Source organism: Megalops cyprinoides, chromosome 2 (assembly GCF_013368585.1).
Source record: "Megalops cyprinoides isolate fMegCyp1 chromosome 2, fMegCyp1.pri, whole genome shotgun sequence".
Classification (NCBI taxonomy): Eukaryota; Metazoa; Chordata; class Actinopteri; order Elopiformes; family Megalopidae; genus Megalops; species Megalops cyprinoides.
The window spans coordinates 34,138,129-34,152,838 of record NC_050584.1 but is presented as its reverse complement, the minus strand read 5'-3'; the positions used below and the strand labels follow the sequence as shown (position 1 = coordinate 34,152,838).

At 44.1% G+C, this 14,710-nt stretch overlaps 1 protein-coding gene across 4 annotated transcripts in view; it reads left to right on the top strand.

The window, feature by feature from the left end:
- opa1 (OPA1 mitochondrial dynamin like GTPase) overlaps nt 1–14,710 on the top strand; it is a 40,390-nt gene that overhangs the window by 3,011 nt on the left and 22,669 nt on the right. The window contains exons 3-19 of one of the 4 annotated variants that reach the window (XM_036522125.1): nt 123–219; nt 597–704; nt 1,872–1,925; nt 4,149–4,222; nt 6,011–6,196; nt 8,496–8,549; nt 9,049–9,153; nt 9,469–9,555; nt 9,980–10,093; nt 10,470–10,550; nt 10,674–10,748; nt 10,896–10,967; nt 11,241–11,340; nt 11,772–11,902; nt 12,344–12,416; nt 12,522–12,594; nt 12,688–12,803. In XM_036522125.1, coding sequence (XP_036378018.1) covers nt 123–219; nt 597–704; nt 1,872–1,925; nt 4,149–4,222; nt 6,011–6,196; nt 8,496–8,549; nt 9,049–9,153; nt 9,469–9,555; nt 9,980–10,093; nt 10,470–10,550; nt 10,674–10,748; nt 10,896–10,967; nt 11,241–11,340; nt 11,772–11,902; nt 12,344–12,416; nt 12,522–12,594; nt 12,688–12,803 — 1,600 coding nt within the window. The remainder of the gene's footprint in view (nt 1–122; nt 220–596; nt 705–1,871; nt 1,926–4,148; nt 4,223–6,010; nt 6,197–8,495; nt 8,550–9,048; nt 9,154–9,468; nt 9,556–9,979; nt 10,094–10,469; nt 10,551–10,673; nt 10,749–10,895; nt 10,968–11,240; nt 11,341–11,771; nt 11,903–12,343; nt 12,417–12,521; nt 12,595–12,687; nt 12,804–14,710) is intronic. The other 3 variants (XM_036522126.1, XM_036522127.1, XM_036522128.1) reach the window with 3 other exon arrangements.

Genomic DNA, 14,710 nt, shown 5'->3' with positions numbered 1-14,710 from the left:
TGTCATCCCTCAGATGCTCTCAGTAGAACTGAGTTTACACTTTCACTGGGTGATTTGAGTGTTTCTTTGAGTCAGAATTGGTACAAACAACAAAGGCCCACAGTCCTCTTCCTGTCTTTCAGACCTATGAAGAATGGAAGGACATGCTGCCTGATTTTAGTGAATACGCGTGGATCGTGCCCGATTTCATCTGGGAGCTAAATGAGCATGTCGACCTAGGTACGTTGACTGTCCCGGGCCTTGGGTACAATGGCAGATTATAGCTGCCACACCACAACCTGGTTACTTTAACTTTTGTACAGCAACGACTCCAGGACCAGTGAGTAATGCAAGCTAAATTGTGTGTTGCCTTTATTTGCTGGATTGATACATATAATGAAATGTTCTTGTTTGGTCATTAATTGTCACTGAAAAATAATGTCTGACCACCTGGCACAAAGTGACAGGAATTGGAAATAGACCTGATTCACTTTAGTCCAGAGATACAGTAAGTCTCTGATATACAGTCCTGAGGGAGATCTAGGCTCTAGCGATTAGAAATGGAATGGTAAGAAGGTATAACTTCGGTGAATGACATTTTTGTTTTCCTCATGAAGAGAAAATTGCCAATGCACTACCCGACATGGAGGAACTGGCCAAGCTTCTGCCTGACCTGGAGAAGATCGGGGAGAACTTCACCTTCCTCAGGAGCCTCCTCTCAAATGGTTGGTAGCACTGCTCTGTTGCAGTTATGTGGAGGTGAAGTCATTTCAGTCCATCATTGAGGTTACTAGTAGAGGAGCCAAGTGGCTGAACAGCTGTCTAGCCAGTCAGAGTTCATTGATCTCGAACATACGTCACTGTCGTGGACAAACAGATAATTCAAACCCATTCATAAAGTAGAACCATTACATGTTTGCTTAAAGTTGTTGTCTGAAGGTGGAGAGCAGTGCCCCTTTCACAAAAAGGTAATTCCGGTATTTACCAGTTCGCTGACAGGTCAACACACATGCTCCAAACACCAGCTATGTCTGGAAATTGTAATGAGTGTCTAGTATTACATACTTGAGCCAATGCAGTGCAAGAGTAGCATATGACTTTTTCAGACCTGCATAAAGTTCTATTTATCAAAAAAAAACACTTTCTGTGTTTCTATGGCCTTGTGTAACAAAGTGTTAACAAAACACAAAGAGCATGAAAATCCTAATTTAGGTTTTTATTTAATATTTCTTGTAATATTATTAGGACTAGAGCAAGTATTTTGATCTTGTAGGCACCAAAATAAAAAATAAACAGAATGAAGAAATGGTTTCCATGGTGATAATAAAAATAAAAATAAAAATAAATATTAATTTATAAATGTAGGGTTTTTATTCATTGTGATCAAAGAACAACACATTTATACTATTTTATATTTCACAACCAAATCTGTCTTTTTAAGTAGGGGTAGACTGAACATTAGCTTGTGGTGGAATGATAATACCGCAGCAATATATTGTGTGTTTGCTTGGAACGATAACACGCAGTATGCATAAAAGAACAGTTGGTCATTCAAGCTGAATGACTGCTGAGCAGTGGTGTCCATCTGGGTAGCCACAGGTCTCTGGTCTTAATGGCTTGTTTTGGATGGGAGTCGAAATCGCTTGTCGTTCCAGCTGTCACTTGCCTGTTGGCTTAATGGCACATTTGAGGACCAGGAATGAACACCACTGCTAGAGTCTCTGCTTGCAATGCTGCTCACATGGCTCTGACATGCAGCTGACTCGTTTGGCAAGGCCACGCTGTGTGCTGCCATGACACTTTGACTCGGTGCGTTTTCTCCCTTTGTTTCCACCTTATGATTTTTGTTCTTCCCCTTTCCCCCCCACCCCCTCCCCGCCAACTCTTCACAGGTATGAGTGTGGGTAGTGAAGTCATTGGAGCTTCTGGTCTGCATCTGTTGTTAGGTGTGTAAACCCCACAACCAGAACCCCTCTCCCTGACGCACTCTCCAAAGGTCAAGTCACACCCGATTGACACCGCTTCCACTGCGGGTGTTCCGCACCCAGCCACAGGTTGTCCCGTTGCTGTGATTTGGGGTCGGAATAGTGGGGTTGTGCCGGGAGAAATAGACCCATACCCGGCAGAATTGGTCCCGCGTTTCACTGTTGGGAGAAGCCGAGGCAAATGATTCCTTCAATGATTTGCCTCTTGGCCGTAGCTGATGTTTGTTATTTTTGTGCAACCCACAGAGGTTCATGGCTGTCATTAAGAAGTGGAGGTTTCTCATTTACCACAGCGCAATCTCAGATGGTCATTTGTCAATAGGGCTCCAATTGGATTAAAAAAATATCTTCAGTTGTGCACAATGGAATGTCAGACCACAGTCTGTAATAAAAACATTCAGTATAGCGGATAATTATGAACAATATACCCATAGGTCTCCAAATGATTGCCTGCTCGTTTGGTCTATGTTTATCTACTGTATGAAAAGTTAAGTCATTTAAAATACTCTTGGTCAAAGTGGTACAAAACACTTTTTGTTCCCATTGTAAATTAAAACAGAAAAGACATTAGAACAAATTCACAATGATCACCGATACAAGTCATCCCCTGGTTTGTAGTGCATGTAACAACAGATACTGTTTACTGACCTCTAACACACATATCATTTAGCATTTTGTTGTTTAAATGTCTTGGGTCTGTCTTGCCTTGTTGAATGTGAGTTCCCCCGCTGGCTCTGGCTGAATGGAGTTTGGCTCCTTTGACTTTTTTTCTCTTCAAAGTCTGGTGTTTCTGCAGGCTTTCTTTCCTGTACAAATCAAATGTATCCTGTTGGGTTCCGCAGACCCTCTTCTTTTGACACTTTGCTGCTCAAAAGCTTGGAAAATATTTTCCACTGAAGTATCTTGTAGTTTGCAATGATGGATGCAGCCAGCTGAGAACAGTGCCAAAGTAGTTCACAAATCTGTTACGATGGTCATACCCCAGTAGAGCATTCCATTACAGTTATTGTTATTGTCACTTAGGAAATGCACTTTTTCGTAGAGACTTAGAAAGGAAATGTATAAAACCTCATCCCGCAGTACTGTAATAACTAGTGCTATTGTGCATATGGAAATGGTGCAGTAAACATGAAAAAGCACAATAATACATACCCTACAGAAGTAATCAGACCCTGCTGTCCTGATCGCTATGGGAAGCTCATTCCAACATGTTTGGGGCAGGACAGACAGTTGGCACCACCCAGATGTGCTACCCAGTAAGGGAAGGACAGCCAGAGGTTGCAGAGAGGAGTGATCTAATGATTGATCGTCGATTAGTCTGAGCAGTTCTCCTTACTGTCTGGTAGACTAGAACCAGCATTTTGAAATGGATTATATCAGTAGGTGGTGAAGGGAAGTCACGACAGGTGGGACTGCTTGAGAAATAAATCGCAGAACAGTGAAGGCAAAGGAAATGCAACATTACCAAATTTTGCTTCACTGGCGCTTATCAGTAATAACTGTCTTCAATCCAGCAGTCTTTCTGGTGGCACATTATGGACAGCACCTTGTTGACAGTATTTTTCTGGGCAAGGTCATGGAGAACACATAGCTGACATAACAGGTGTTTATCTGCGCCTGTACATGCCATTTCCCAGATTTCCAATGCTGCTTATATAAGCTGCACTTTGCTATAAAAGTTTGGTCACTCTCGTCTCCCCATTGCGCTTGCCTGCTAGAAAGGCATGACACAGTGCTGATTACTGTCACTTCACAGCAGGGGCTGTGAAAGCGCTGACAGAAACGGACTGTTTTTCAGCTCACAGTCATGGCACCTTCTGATGAACACACCCATCAGACCACAGAAAGACGCAGAAATTCAGGGCAGGGAAGCTGTGCACCACTTCGTCTTTGTAGGGTTCATGCAGAACAGTGCTGTAGATCAGAGAGAAGTAAGGCACATCCAACCAGTGGAAATACACTGGTAGTATATATAATATACAGACTGTTGCTTTCCAGAAAGCAATGTTCACAAAACGAATTTTCCAAGCTGTTGGGTTTGTCTGAAGTGTTGTTGACTTGGGGCATAGATGTAAGCCTGTTGTTTTTGCATTTGGTCATATAATCCCATTTTTTTTTCTTCTTGATTGATGAGAGTACCTCTCACTTTAGGTAATCCTTAATTTTGTTTTTCTTTCAACTCAGAATCATCCGGAGAACCTGCATTCAGAGCTACAGAGAGCCAGGGTTCTGAAAGCAGTGAGAAGCAGTTTAAGAAGGCAAGTCTTTGCACAAACGCTACTTTTATCTTTGGTGTCTCCAAACATGCCTGTCTTGATTTTAACAAAAAGCTGGCTGCTGATTTCAGAAGTGATGGACAAACAGTAAAATGAGTAACAGGAGAATCCGCTTAAAGAGCTGCGCCTGATCCATGCCCCTGCTTTGCCCATGTGACCTCCCATTTCTCAACATTTTTCCAGCGGTTGCGTTATTGGTTCCCAGATAGCGTTCAGACAGCAGCGCAGTATTTGTGTTCATGTTGTTGTGTCTCATGTATGTTGTCTTCTCATTTCATCTTCCATGGATATTGTCTCTTCCTATATCCACGAGCGAGATTAAGAATGGGTCCTCGTGCCTTTCAAAAATGAACGTCGCCTTTAGAACTCTATTACATGAAGTCCATTTGTACTGTTGCCAGTTTCATTAGGACCTGACTGCTGAAAGTACTAGGGTAGCTGGAAGTGGCTTGGAGAAGAGGAGGCTTATGTTGCTGTGATTCCATGTTTGAAGACTAAAGTCATTTCTGAGCCAATCAGAGATGGGTCTGATACCAATGACACATTGTGAATTGGGAGTTAGCTTTTAAACCTCAGTGAGAAGTAAATAGAAAAGAGATACTTAACAGTGTGGCAGTTGCATACTTTATGGTGGCAATTGCAACATGAGTTTGTGGATCTGGCTGAGGAAAGCCCAAAAGGAAATAATATACAAGGTGGCTCACACAAAAAGTTGCTCAAACAGAACAGAGACATTGAAGAGCATCTTGGAACTACTGGTAATTACATTTCTCTGTGACTCAAAAATGAAAAGAGGCAACCATGAGCTAATGTTAAAAATCAGTCTGTTCTGGATCGTTTAGCTATATTCACACAGACAGTGAGAGGTCCAGTGGTAACTGTGCTGATGGATGTAATACTGTCCTAATACTAGAATGCTAACCTGGCTCCACAGATGGTCCATTGAGTTTCTTCTAGTTGGCTTGATGTAATAGTGGCTTTATATTGAATGCTGGAGTTTTTTTGATGTGTTCATGCATCTCTCAGTTTGACCAGAAGACCATTGCAAAGGTGTTAGCAAAGTGCTGTTAGATATAGTAGTAGACCAAGGTAAAGACAAAACTTTTATTATGCCAATCTGCTGTTAATAACTCACGCTTAGTGAAATGCTTTATTTTCTCCCTCCATTGCAGACAGCACTTCATGTTAATAAAATGGTTTTAGTTGCCTCATTACCAAATCTTCTATATGGCATGATGCACACTCACTCAGATTGTTGTGAATCTGTAGCAGTTATTTGTGTAGAGTTGGCCTGCTCAGTTAGTTTGAAATAGTCTATTGAAATAGTCCACAATGAAATTTCAAAAACAGAGATAAAATAAGTGTTCTGTAGGTATCCATCACACATACTTTTGTAACTAATGAGGTTCAGAACACACAAATCTCCACATTGACATGCTGTGTCATTAAGAGTTGCTGGTTGTGGTATCAGTTGGCTCTTGAGTTTTGAGGTTTGCTCTGTGGACGGACAGAGGAAGCAGTGCGATAATGTTCGAAATGAGGTCTGAAGTTTGGCCTTGATATCTGTTGTTGATCTCTGTAGTGATCTGGTTCAGGCATCCCTAACCATGGCAAAACCTTGGACTCCATTTCATTTGATTTCTTGCTGTTTTGCCATTTGTTTTCTCGGGGTTGGGTTCTCTCCCTGTCAGGTTATCTCTTGGCCTGCCTTTGTTGTGGTCCGTGTTTTTTTTTTTTTTTACATTTGTCTCCTTGTGACGTCCCTGGCAGGGTCTGCTTGGGGAGCTCATTCTTATTCAACAGCAGATCCAGCAACATGAGGAGGCAGCACGCAGGGCCTCGGCCAATATCGGCAGCCCTGAGCCCAGTTCGAGCCCACCCCTGAGTCCCGGCCCAAGCCCCGCCCCGAGCGCCGCTCCGGCCCCCAGCCCCAGCCCCTCGCAGAGCAAGCGCAAGGTGAAGGTCCTCCCCAACAGCCACCGGTCGCCAGCGGAGAAACCACCCTGGCCCCACCCCCCTCACTCCTGTGATGACCTCACTGCCAGATTCACACTAACAGAAATTTGCTGAGCCAGTCCGCTTCTGTTGACCGAGATGTACTTTGATTAGGTCTAGACCAGTGAGGCGCGACCTCCCGTTTTCACTCCGATCCAAAGGCGTTAGACAGTTTCCATTGAAACATGTGGAGAAAAGCCCCTCCCTCTCCAAAATGGATCAGATTTTCATCACTTTGTTGACATATCATTCCCTCTCCACTTTACATTTTACCTTTCCCTCCATTGTTTTCAGCAGAAAATGTGAGTCGTTTTCACGGTGTTGAAATCCATTTTTTTATGCGGCTTCATATCGAAGAGGTCATAGTTGGGCTGTTTTCTTTTTGCATTAGGTCAGTGAACTGCATGCAAGTATCAGTAATCTCTCTGCTATTGCTATGTGTTAGGTGTAGGCACTGTTGTATGTCACTTCAGAGTTTGTGTTTGAACCTCTGAAAAACTTCATTTGTACCGATTCTGAATTTCACCGTGCTTTATGCTCAACCTCAGCACTTTTTTCTTTAAAGTCTGTTTCTAAGGTCATATTCATACCCACTTAATGCAGAGTTCCTATTTATTTGAGAGTTTCATGTAGACATACATGCATATTAATGCTTTGAGTGCTACATATGTTAACATTTATAGTCATTCATTCATGGCATTCATAGCCAATTTGCAACAGGCCACTAACCTGCTGTGCTTTAAGTTTGGTATAAGATGCCACACCATTTGAGTTATTATGAATACATTTAAATGGTCTCATGTATGTTAATTGATTAAGGTGTGCTTGATGTCTACATAAGTCTCCTTTATGTAATGAGCTAGCAAATTCTTTACCACAACTACTTGGGTGTGAAATATTTTAGCCTTTTGATTTTCTGTCATTGCTGAAGTGCACTTGTTTTTTTTAAACCATGGTCAACTTTCACTTCAAACCCACCCCCCTCAAAGTGCTGTTAGTGTGAATGAGGCATTAGAAGGCTTCAGTGATGCATTCGTAGTTTCACCCGGACATGCTTTTGAGACAATCCCAAAAGCATGATATTTGGGCTGCTTCGCTTGCCAGTTGGCATGCCTAGAAATCGGCTGGCATAATCGCTCAGGTTATTTTATAAACCAAACAAGAAAGTGAGAACGCCTCGGCAATAAGCCACTAATCATCGGAATTGCCCCAAGCAGAATTTATTTTAACTGCATGGAGTTAAACTTCTGTATATTTTAACATAAACTGTAGGGCTGGGACAGATGCATTGATGCATGGAGATTTGAAAACCATCAGTTCCCAAAATAAAATCATTGAATTTTAATGGACACAGAGTTTGAGTGTACATTATACTGTACATTGAACGTTTTGGTTTGAAAGGGTTAATATCCTTTACATATAGCTTTCCAATGTAATATCTGTCACTGAAGTAGCCAGGTTGATGTGATTAGCAGTATTCTGTAGTGCTTCTCCTTGATGTTGTGTTTCAAATATTGATATTCTTATTTTAATATCTAATATTCTAATATGCATAGACGATTTAATGTTCGTAGTAAAAGTAGACAAAGTAGTCAGCAATAGCTATAGTATGTTTGGTAGAGTGTGTACTAAATGTACAGATGTAATTGATTCATCTCCTCCTACATCATGAATGCGCAGCATATTTTAAACAATGCATCAGTGGTTTTAAAAAAACTATCCCAGTCCTAATAAACTGCATGTCATTTTAGACCCCTTTCATTTCAGTATCAGGCTCAGTAGTCAGCTCTGAAATTCCCTGTTCCTGGGTGCATTTTCAGGAGTTCTGGAGGGAACTGCCTTCAGACCTCCATGCACTCCTGTCTGTGGTTTGTGTGTTCCTCCCTGTCTCCCCCTCTCTCACTAGAACCAAACGATGTTTGTGTCTGTGGTCTCCTTCAATCAATGCAGTGTGCGTATGGAGTGGACATGCGGTGCTTTGCCAAAAAAATCATCCAAAATCAATCTTTTGCAGGGAGTCTCTGCGATATGATTCAGTTCATGCTTTACACTGATGAGTTTTCCTCTGAATCTGTTTTCCTCTTTTGCATTGACTTGAATTTCTGCTGCTGGGATTCCTACCAGTGTTCTTTGCACGTTGACTAAAATGGCCTGCCTCTCTTTGAAGTGGTTTACAGGGTGAGGGGTAAGTTCTGCAGAAGGAGACTGATCAGGATCTCCTGTGATTGACGTTTCTAATCACTCTTATTGTGTTTCGTAGACGTCAGATAAAGAAAAAGTTGATCAGCTTCAAGAGGAGCTTCTCCGAACTCAGGTACTGGGCTCAAAAACTTTCCTCCAAACAGGAGAATGATGTCTGTGCAAGAATGTGTAATATAAAATTGTATAGCACTGCTATTGTCATTATAGTTGCTGTCTTGTGCATTGTAAGTGGCTTTGTGTAAGTACATCTGCTGAATGACAATTAAAACAATAGACGTATCTGGCATTTGTTTTCTTGCATTATATTATTATAAAATGTTTGCTGAATGGGAGACTGACTCGCTGTGACAAAGAATAGTTTAGAAACACTGCAAACTTTAACATGAGACATTTCACTTTGTGAGATCAGTGAATGTTAAACATTTAACCTCTACTGCAGAGGTTCAATGCGTGATGAGTGGAGTGTATGTGAAGACAGTGGTTCTGTAACAACTGCGGCATCTTTGCATAGTGTATGAATGAGCAGGCATTTCCCAGCATGATGCTCTCAGCAGAATAGCACGAAGGAGTGAAAGTACTTTTCCATGTGGAGTGTGTTCGTGTCTCTGCAGCTGAAGTACCAGCGCATGCTCGAGCGTCTGGAGAAGGAGAACAAGGAGCTGAGGAAAGTGGTACTACAGAAGGATGACAAAGGCATCCATCAAAGAAAAGTCAAAGTGAGAGCCCCCATTCACATGCCTATTAAGCACTCTCTTAGCCAAGGGGTCTCATTGTTGTGATCCCAGTGTTGCAGCTGCATGTACTATCTCAGATTGAAGGGGTCCGAATACTTTCCAAAGCCGCCGTACGTCCACTGCCTTTCGCACTGCCATGTACACGGCTTATGTCACTCACTTGAGTTCTTGCAGGATTGTCTGTTTGAGCCAGCCAACAGTGCAATAAGTGAATGGATTCTGATTGGCAGCCGAGTGCTTGGACTGTGTGAGCATGACTGTCACTGAGCCTTGCTTCTGCCACTCTTCCCTGCGCAGAAATCTCTCATTGACATGTACTCTGAAGTTTTGGACATCTTGTCAGACTACGACTCCAACTACAATACCCAGGATCACCTACCAAGGGTAAGGCTTGTGGAAAGGTGGTGAGTATGCCATGCGTGTATTGCTGTTTCCTCTCTGAGCACTTGTCCTCCTATCCACAAATTCAGCTGTCAGGACCGTCAGTGCTTACCTTGACACTATGTATTACACTAGAGCCTAGATCCACTTTAATCTGCTTCAGACAGGGGTTTGTAACCTTTCTTCACTGCCACAGGTTTAACCACAAGAGTCAACAAATCATTAGAGTCATCTTAAGTGAACCAATTAGGCTTCTCTCATCTGATAGGCCAGTCTTAAGAAACCTGGAAATCCCATTCAATTCCCTCTCTACAGTGCCAGAGATGAGTAGTTCTGCTGTAGACTGGAGTGCATGTTCTGCTGACACGGCAGTTATAAACAGCGATGAAGGCAGCCTGCAATTCTGTCTGTCTGCCGGCCCGTGTAGGTGGTGGTCGTGGGGGACCAGAGTGCAGGAAAGACCAGTGTGCTGGAGATGATAGCCCAGGCCAGGATCTTTCCCCGGGGCTCGGGAGAGATGATGACCAGGTCTCCTGTCAAGGTGAGCAAATTGCCCCACCCTCTGGGAGCTGGATGAATGAGCACCATTACTATGGAGCCAGAGCCTTATCTGATTGGATAGGAAGATGGATTGTTAGATGTTGGGCACCACCGGAGTGTTGTTTGACTAGTGGACTGAGGCTTGCACAGGCCAAATGGATGGGGCAGGGGACATGAGGCTGAACTGGCTCAGTGGATAGTGACCGTTAATGGGGTACAGTTTGATGACCTTGCGGGAGAGCAATGACTGATTGCATGAAGGCCTTTTAATATGTGCCTTTAGCTCCACAGTGAGGGCCAGGCCTGCTGGAAACTGGGACACACCAAGGGTATGTGCCTGACAGAGAAAACTGAAAGTTTCCACTCTGTCCTGCCAGGTAACGCTAAGCGAAGGGCCCCACCACGTCGCCATGTTCAAGGACAGCAGCCGTGAGTTTGACCTGGGCAAAGAGGAAGATGTAAGTTAGGGGGCTCGGTAGTGTTGTGTGGGTGGAGAGAGAAACGTCCAGATTGGTGTTTGACATAGCTGGGACGGTGGTCTCCTTTGGCCTTTGGGTACAGAGTTTGTTGTCTCCATGCAGCTTGCCGCCCTGCGACGTGAGATTGAGCTGAGGATGCGCAAGAGTGTGAAGGAGGGACAGACGGTCAGCCCCGAGGTAAGGTCACGGGATTACCTGCCTTTTTTTTCCATTTTGCGGCTCTGTGCCTCTCAGTTTGCAGAGTGTCACAGAGCTGTTCTGCCATTCACACGTTAGCTGTGAGGATGCAGCAGCTTACTGACCGTGTTTGTGTTCGTGTTTAAGACCATATCCCTGAGTGTGAAGGGTCCAGGGATCCAGAGGATGGTGCTGGTAGACTTGCCTGGGGTCATCAGTGTGAGTACACTCTTTGAGTTTAACAGTTTATCCAGTGGCTTACCAGTTAAGTGAGGTTCACATACTCCTATGGGTATGCACCCACGCGCACACCTACACACCTACACACACACACACACACATACTCTCTCTGCAACTCAGTTGAACATAGTTTAATATCCTCCAAAGTAGTTGTTTTTCCAGGCTGGTATCAGAAATAAAAGAACTTATCAAAGGAATGCCCCCAGCAGATTGAAATCGGAGCTGATCATAGTGCTTTTTGCTTGGTTTCAGACTGTGACCGCTGGTATGGCGGCTGACACAAAGGAAACCATCTTCAGCATTAGCAAGGCCTACATGCAGAACCCCAATGCCATTATCCTCTGTATTCAAGGTAAGGGCTCTACGGCAAAGGAAAAGCAGTATATCGTGCTCAGCAGTAAAGATGTTCCTATGTGTATTAAGTCTCATCACATGAGAAAGGAAGCACTGGCATTGACTATGTTAGCCACATTCTCACTTGAGCCATTTATAAAAGAACAACTGTGTGGATGTGGTTTATGCCTGATATTTACCACTATGCCAATTTATAGTATGATTAAAATTCAGACATCATATGCTTGGTAAATCAGGGAGATACTCATTTTGGAAATACCTGACAGAGTGGTAGGGTATTCACATTGGTTTGAAATGTCGAACAGGATGCATGAATGGGATTGTGGATAGCTGCGCTGTGCTGGTTTTGCTGCCACCATGCTGTCACCGCACACCATACACCAAATATATGAGCAATGGCTGATTATACATGACTGTCCCCTTCTTCAGACGGGTCAGTGGACGCCGAGCGTAGCATCGTCACAGACCTGGTCAGCCAGATGGACCCCCACGGAAAGAGGACAATCTTTGTCCTGACCAAAGTGGACCTGGCTGAGAAAAACCTGGCTAGCCCCAGCAGGGTGAGGGGTTTGTGCCTGTTTGGACTGAAACTGAGCTGCGTGTGTGCTGGCAGGGTGTTCCACCACAGAGCTTACAGACGCTTGCATTGCCCCCATTGCCCACAGGGGGGAGTGCTTTCATCACTTTTAACAGCTGTTCAACATTACTCAAGCAGTGTACCATCAAGGCCACAACAGCAGCCTCTTGCAAATGGAGGTTATGGGAAGCTCAGTTAAATTTTTGTTAAAAAAAGAGCCCCGAAGCATGAGTAGGCCTAACCCAGCATAGGTGTGCAATAACACTAAGAAAATAACAAGACAGAACTTACTTTCCAAGCATTTTATTTACACAGGATCATGTCAACTGCCATGTGGAAGAGACGTGAGGAAGTGACCTGTTTGAGCCATATTTTGTATACACAGATTAAAAATGCCACCATTCATTTCATTGCTTCATTACAGATACAGCAAATTGTTGAAGGGAAGCTCTTCCCCATGAAGGCTTTGGGATACTTCGCTGTGGTGACTGGGAAAGGTAAGGCACTCCCAAACAGCAGTGAGTGTGTGCAGAGTCAGTGGCAATCAAAGCAAATCTCTTCTGACTCATCATCGTGTGACGCTGTCTCCCCTGCCCTTTCAGGCAGCAGCAGCGAGAGCATCGATGCCATCAAAGACTACGAGGAAGACTTCTTCCAGAACTCCAAACTCCTCAAGTAGGTACTCTGTTTCTGCAGCACCTTCCTCCTTAAGGGCCATTCTGTCTGGTCATGTGATCCAGAAGACCAATGAGTCGGTGCCTCTTTCAGGAACGGGATGCTGAAGGCCCATCAGGTGACCACAAAGAACCTGAGCCTGGCCGTATCTGACTGCTTCTGGAAGATGGTGCGCGAGTCTGTGGAGCAGCAGGCTGATGCCTTCAAAGGTGAGGAAGGGGGGGGGGGAGTCTCTGAGTGGCACTTTGCTGCTCATGCTCAATACAGGTCCATATAGTTTATGAAGCTCATAAACATTCACAGACAGTAGGATAGCTGAGTGTGTATTGGGTCAATGCAAGAAATTTCGGTTGGTCAGCCGCCTCTGAAATAAAAATAGTAATAATGGTAACAATATTGTTCTTTATTTTTATACCACGTTATCTTACAAAAAGCAGTCCAAGGTGCTTCACAGAAATGGACCTAAGCTTCCTACCGTAGCAATACTTAGGAAGCTAACGTTGTCCATACTAAAGAAAACATTTGAAAACCGCAGAGCTGGCACTCTCCATTGGTGGATGAAACTGCGCAGTTTTGCAGGGGACAGCATTACTTCAGTTCAATTAATACAGTCGGAGGATTGTTCTTCTGATGGATCCAACTTAACACCTCTCGGTGATACAGTCACGCAGCCAGTAAAGTAGTAAACGTGGAGGATGGAAAGTTAGTGATAACTAAAGGAAAGAGAAAAGGTAGGGACTGATGCAAAGGAAGTGAAAATCGACTGTGAGTCTCTCCTCCACGACATGGGCAGGTTGCTGGGCAGGTGGCATTATGCCCTCTGCAAACTTTTAGCCTGTCATTTAAAGGGGACATATCATGAAACTCTGACTTTTTCCGTGTTTAAGTGCTATAATCGGGTCCCCGGTGCATCTACCAACCCAGAAAACATGAAAAACGACAACCCAGTAACTTTGTTTTGGCCAGTCATTCTCTGCAAGCATATGAAAAAACGAGCCACTCAGATTTCACTCCCGTAGTGACGTAGGAGGGGGATCTTATAATCTTATAATATTACCGCCCCTTAATCTGCACGTTTCCACCCACGGCGCCGCCATTTTGTTTTCGCAAGCGACAACGGTGTACCAGCTCTATCGCCATGGCCAGGGTTCGAGCAAAGCATGCTAACTGTTCTGTCGTTGGCTGCACAGACCAGCACAGATCACTATTTAGAGTCCCAGCCTCAGAGGAGACAAGAGAGCAGTGGATTTATTTTATTTTCAATGGAAATCCCCCAGGAACAGTGAAAACAGCAAAACGGATACCGTCTGATATAAACATAGCAGTACAACACGGCACGGTACGAGCTGAACCGTTTTAGGCTAATATGTGACTGCTGACAAAAAGTTTATAACTTACCATTCAGACACATCTTGTTCCATCCGTACTTGCAGTACTTGTTCGGGTGCCTGTTCTTGCTCTGGCTCAAACATATAGGGTTGCACCGCTCTGTCTCTTCCAGCAGCCATCTCTCGCTCAAAGTTTCTAGAACGCTCCGCTCTATGCTCTTGCTCAGGAGTCACGCTCAACGGTCACCATGGTAGCTTGGAAAAGTACCGGCGTGGGCACACCCCGCTGAAGTTGGGGCTGTGGTTATCAGGGGCCCATTATCATAATATGGAAGTAGCGCTCAAAAGCTGCCATTGTAGGCAGTGCTGTTTTTGCAAAGTGAAGATAGTGCCGTGGTGCTTGATCCTTGTGGTATTGTGACCAAAAAATGTCACAGCTCTCTTATAAAGACCTCAGGGAACTGTGTCAACTTGTGTAAAAGTAGGTAAAAAATGTCACCTTTAAACAATGCAGACGGTAAAAAAACAGCATCAGCATCAGACAGGTGATTTCATACCCCCTGCAGGTAGCCTCAGTTAAACAGGCTATCTTTTATTGCATGATTGAAAGGTAATTAAAAGAAGGTGCCCACGTCGCAGTGGTCGGGGGGCAGGATATCTCTGAATCGCACTCTGCAGCCGAATATGGACTCCCTCGAAGACAGTAGAAATTTTACTTGGTCATTTTCTGGTTAAACTCTCCAGCTCAGCGTGTGTTACCCAGGCCCAGCTCAGTTAGCTGAGCTCCC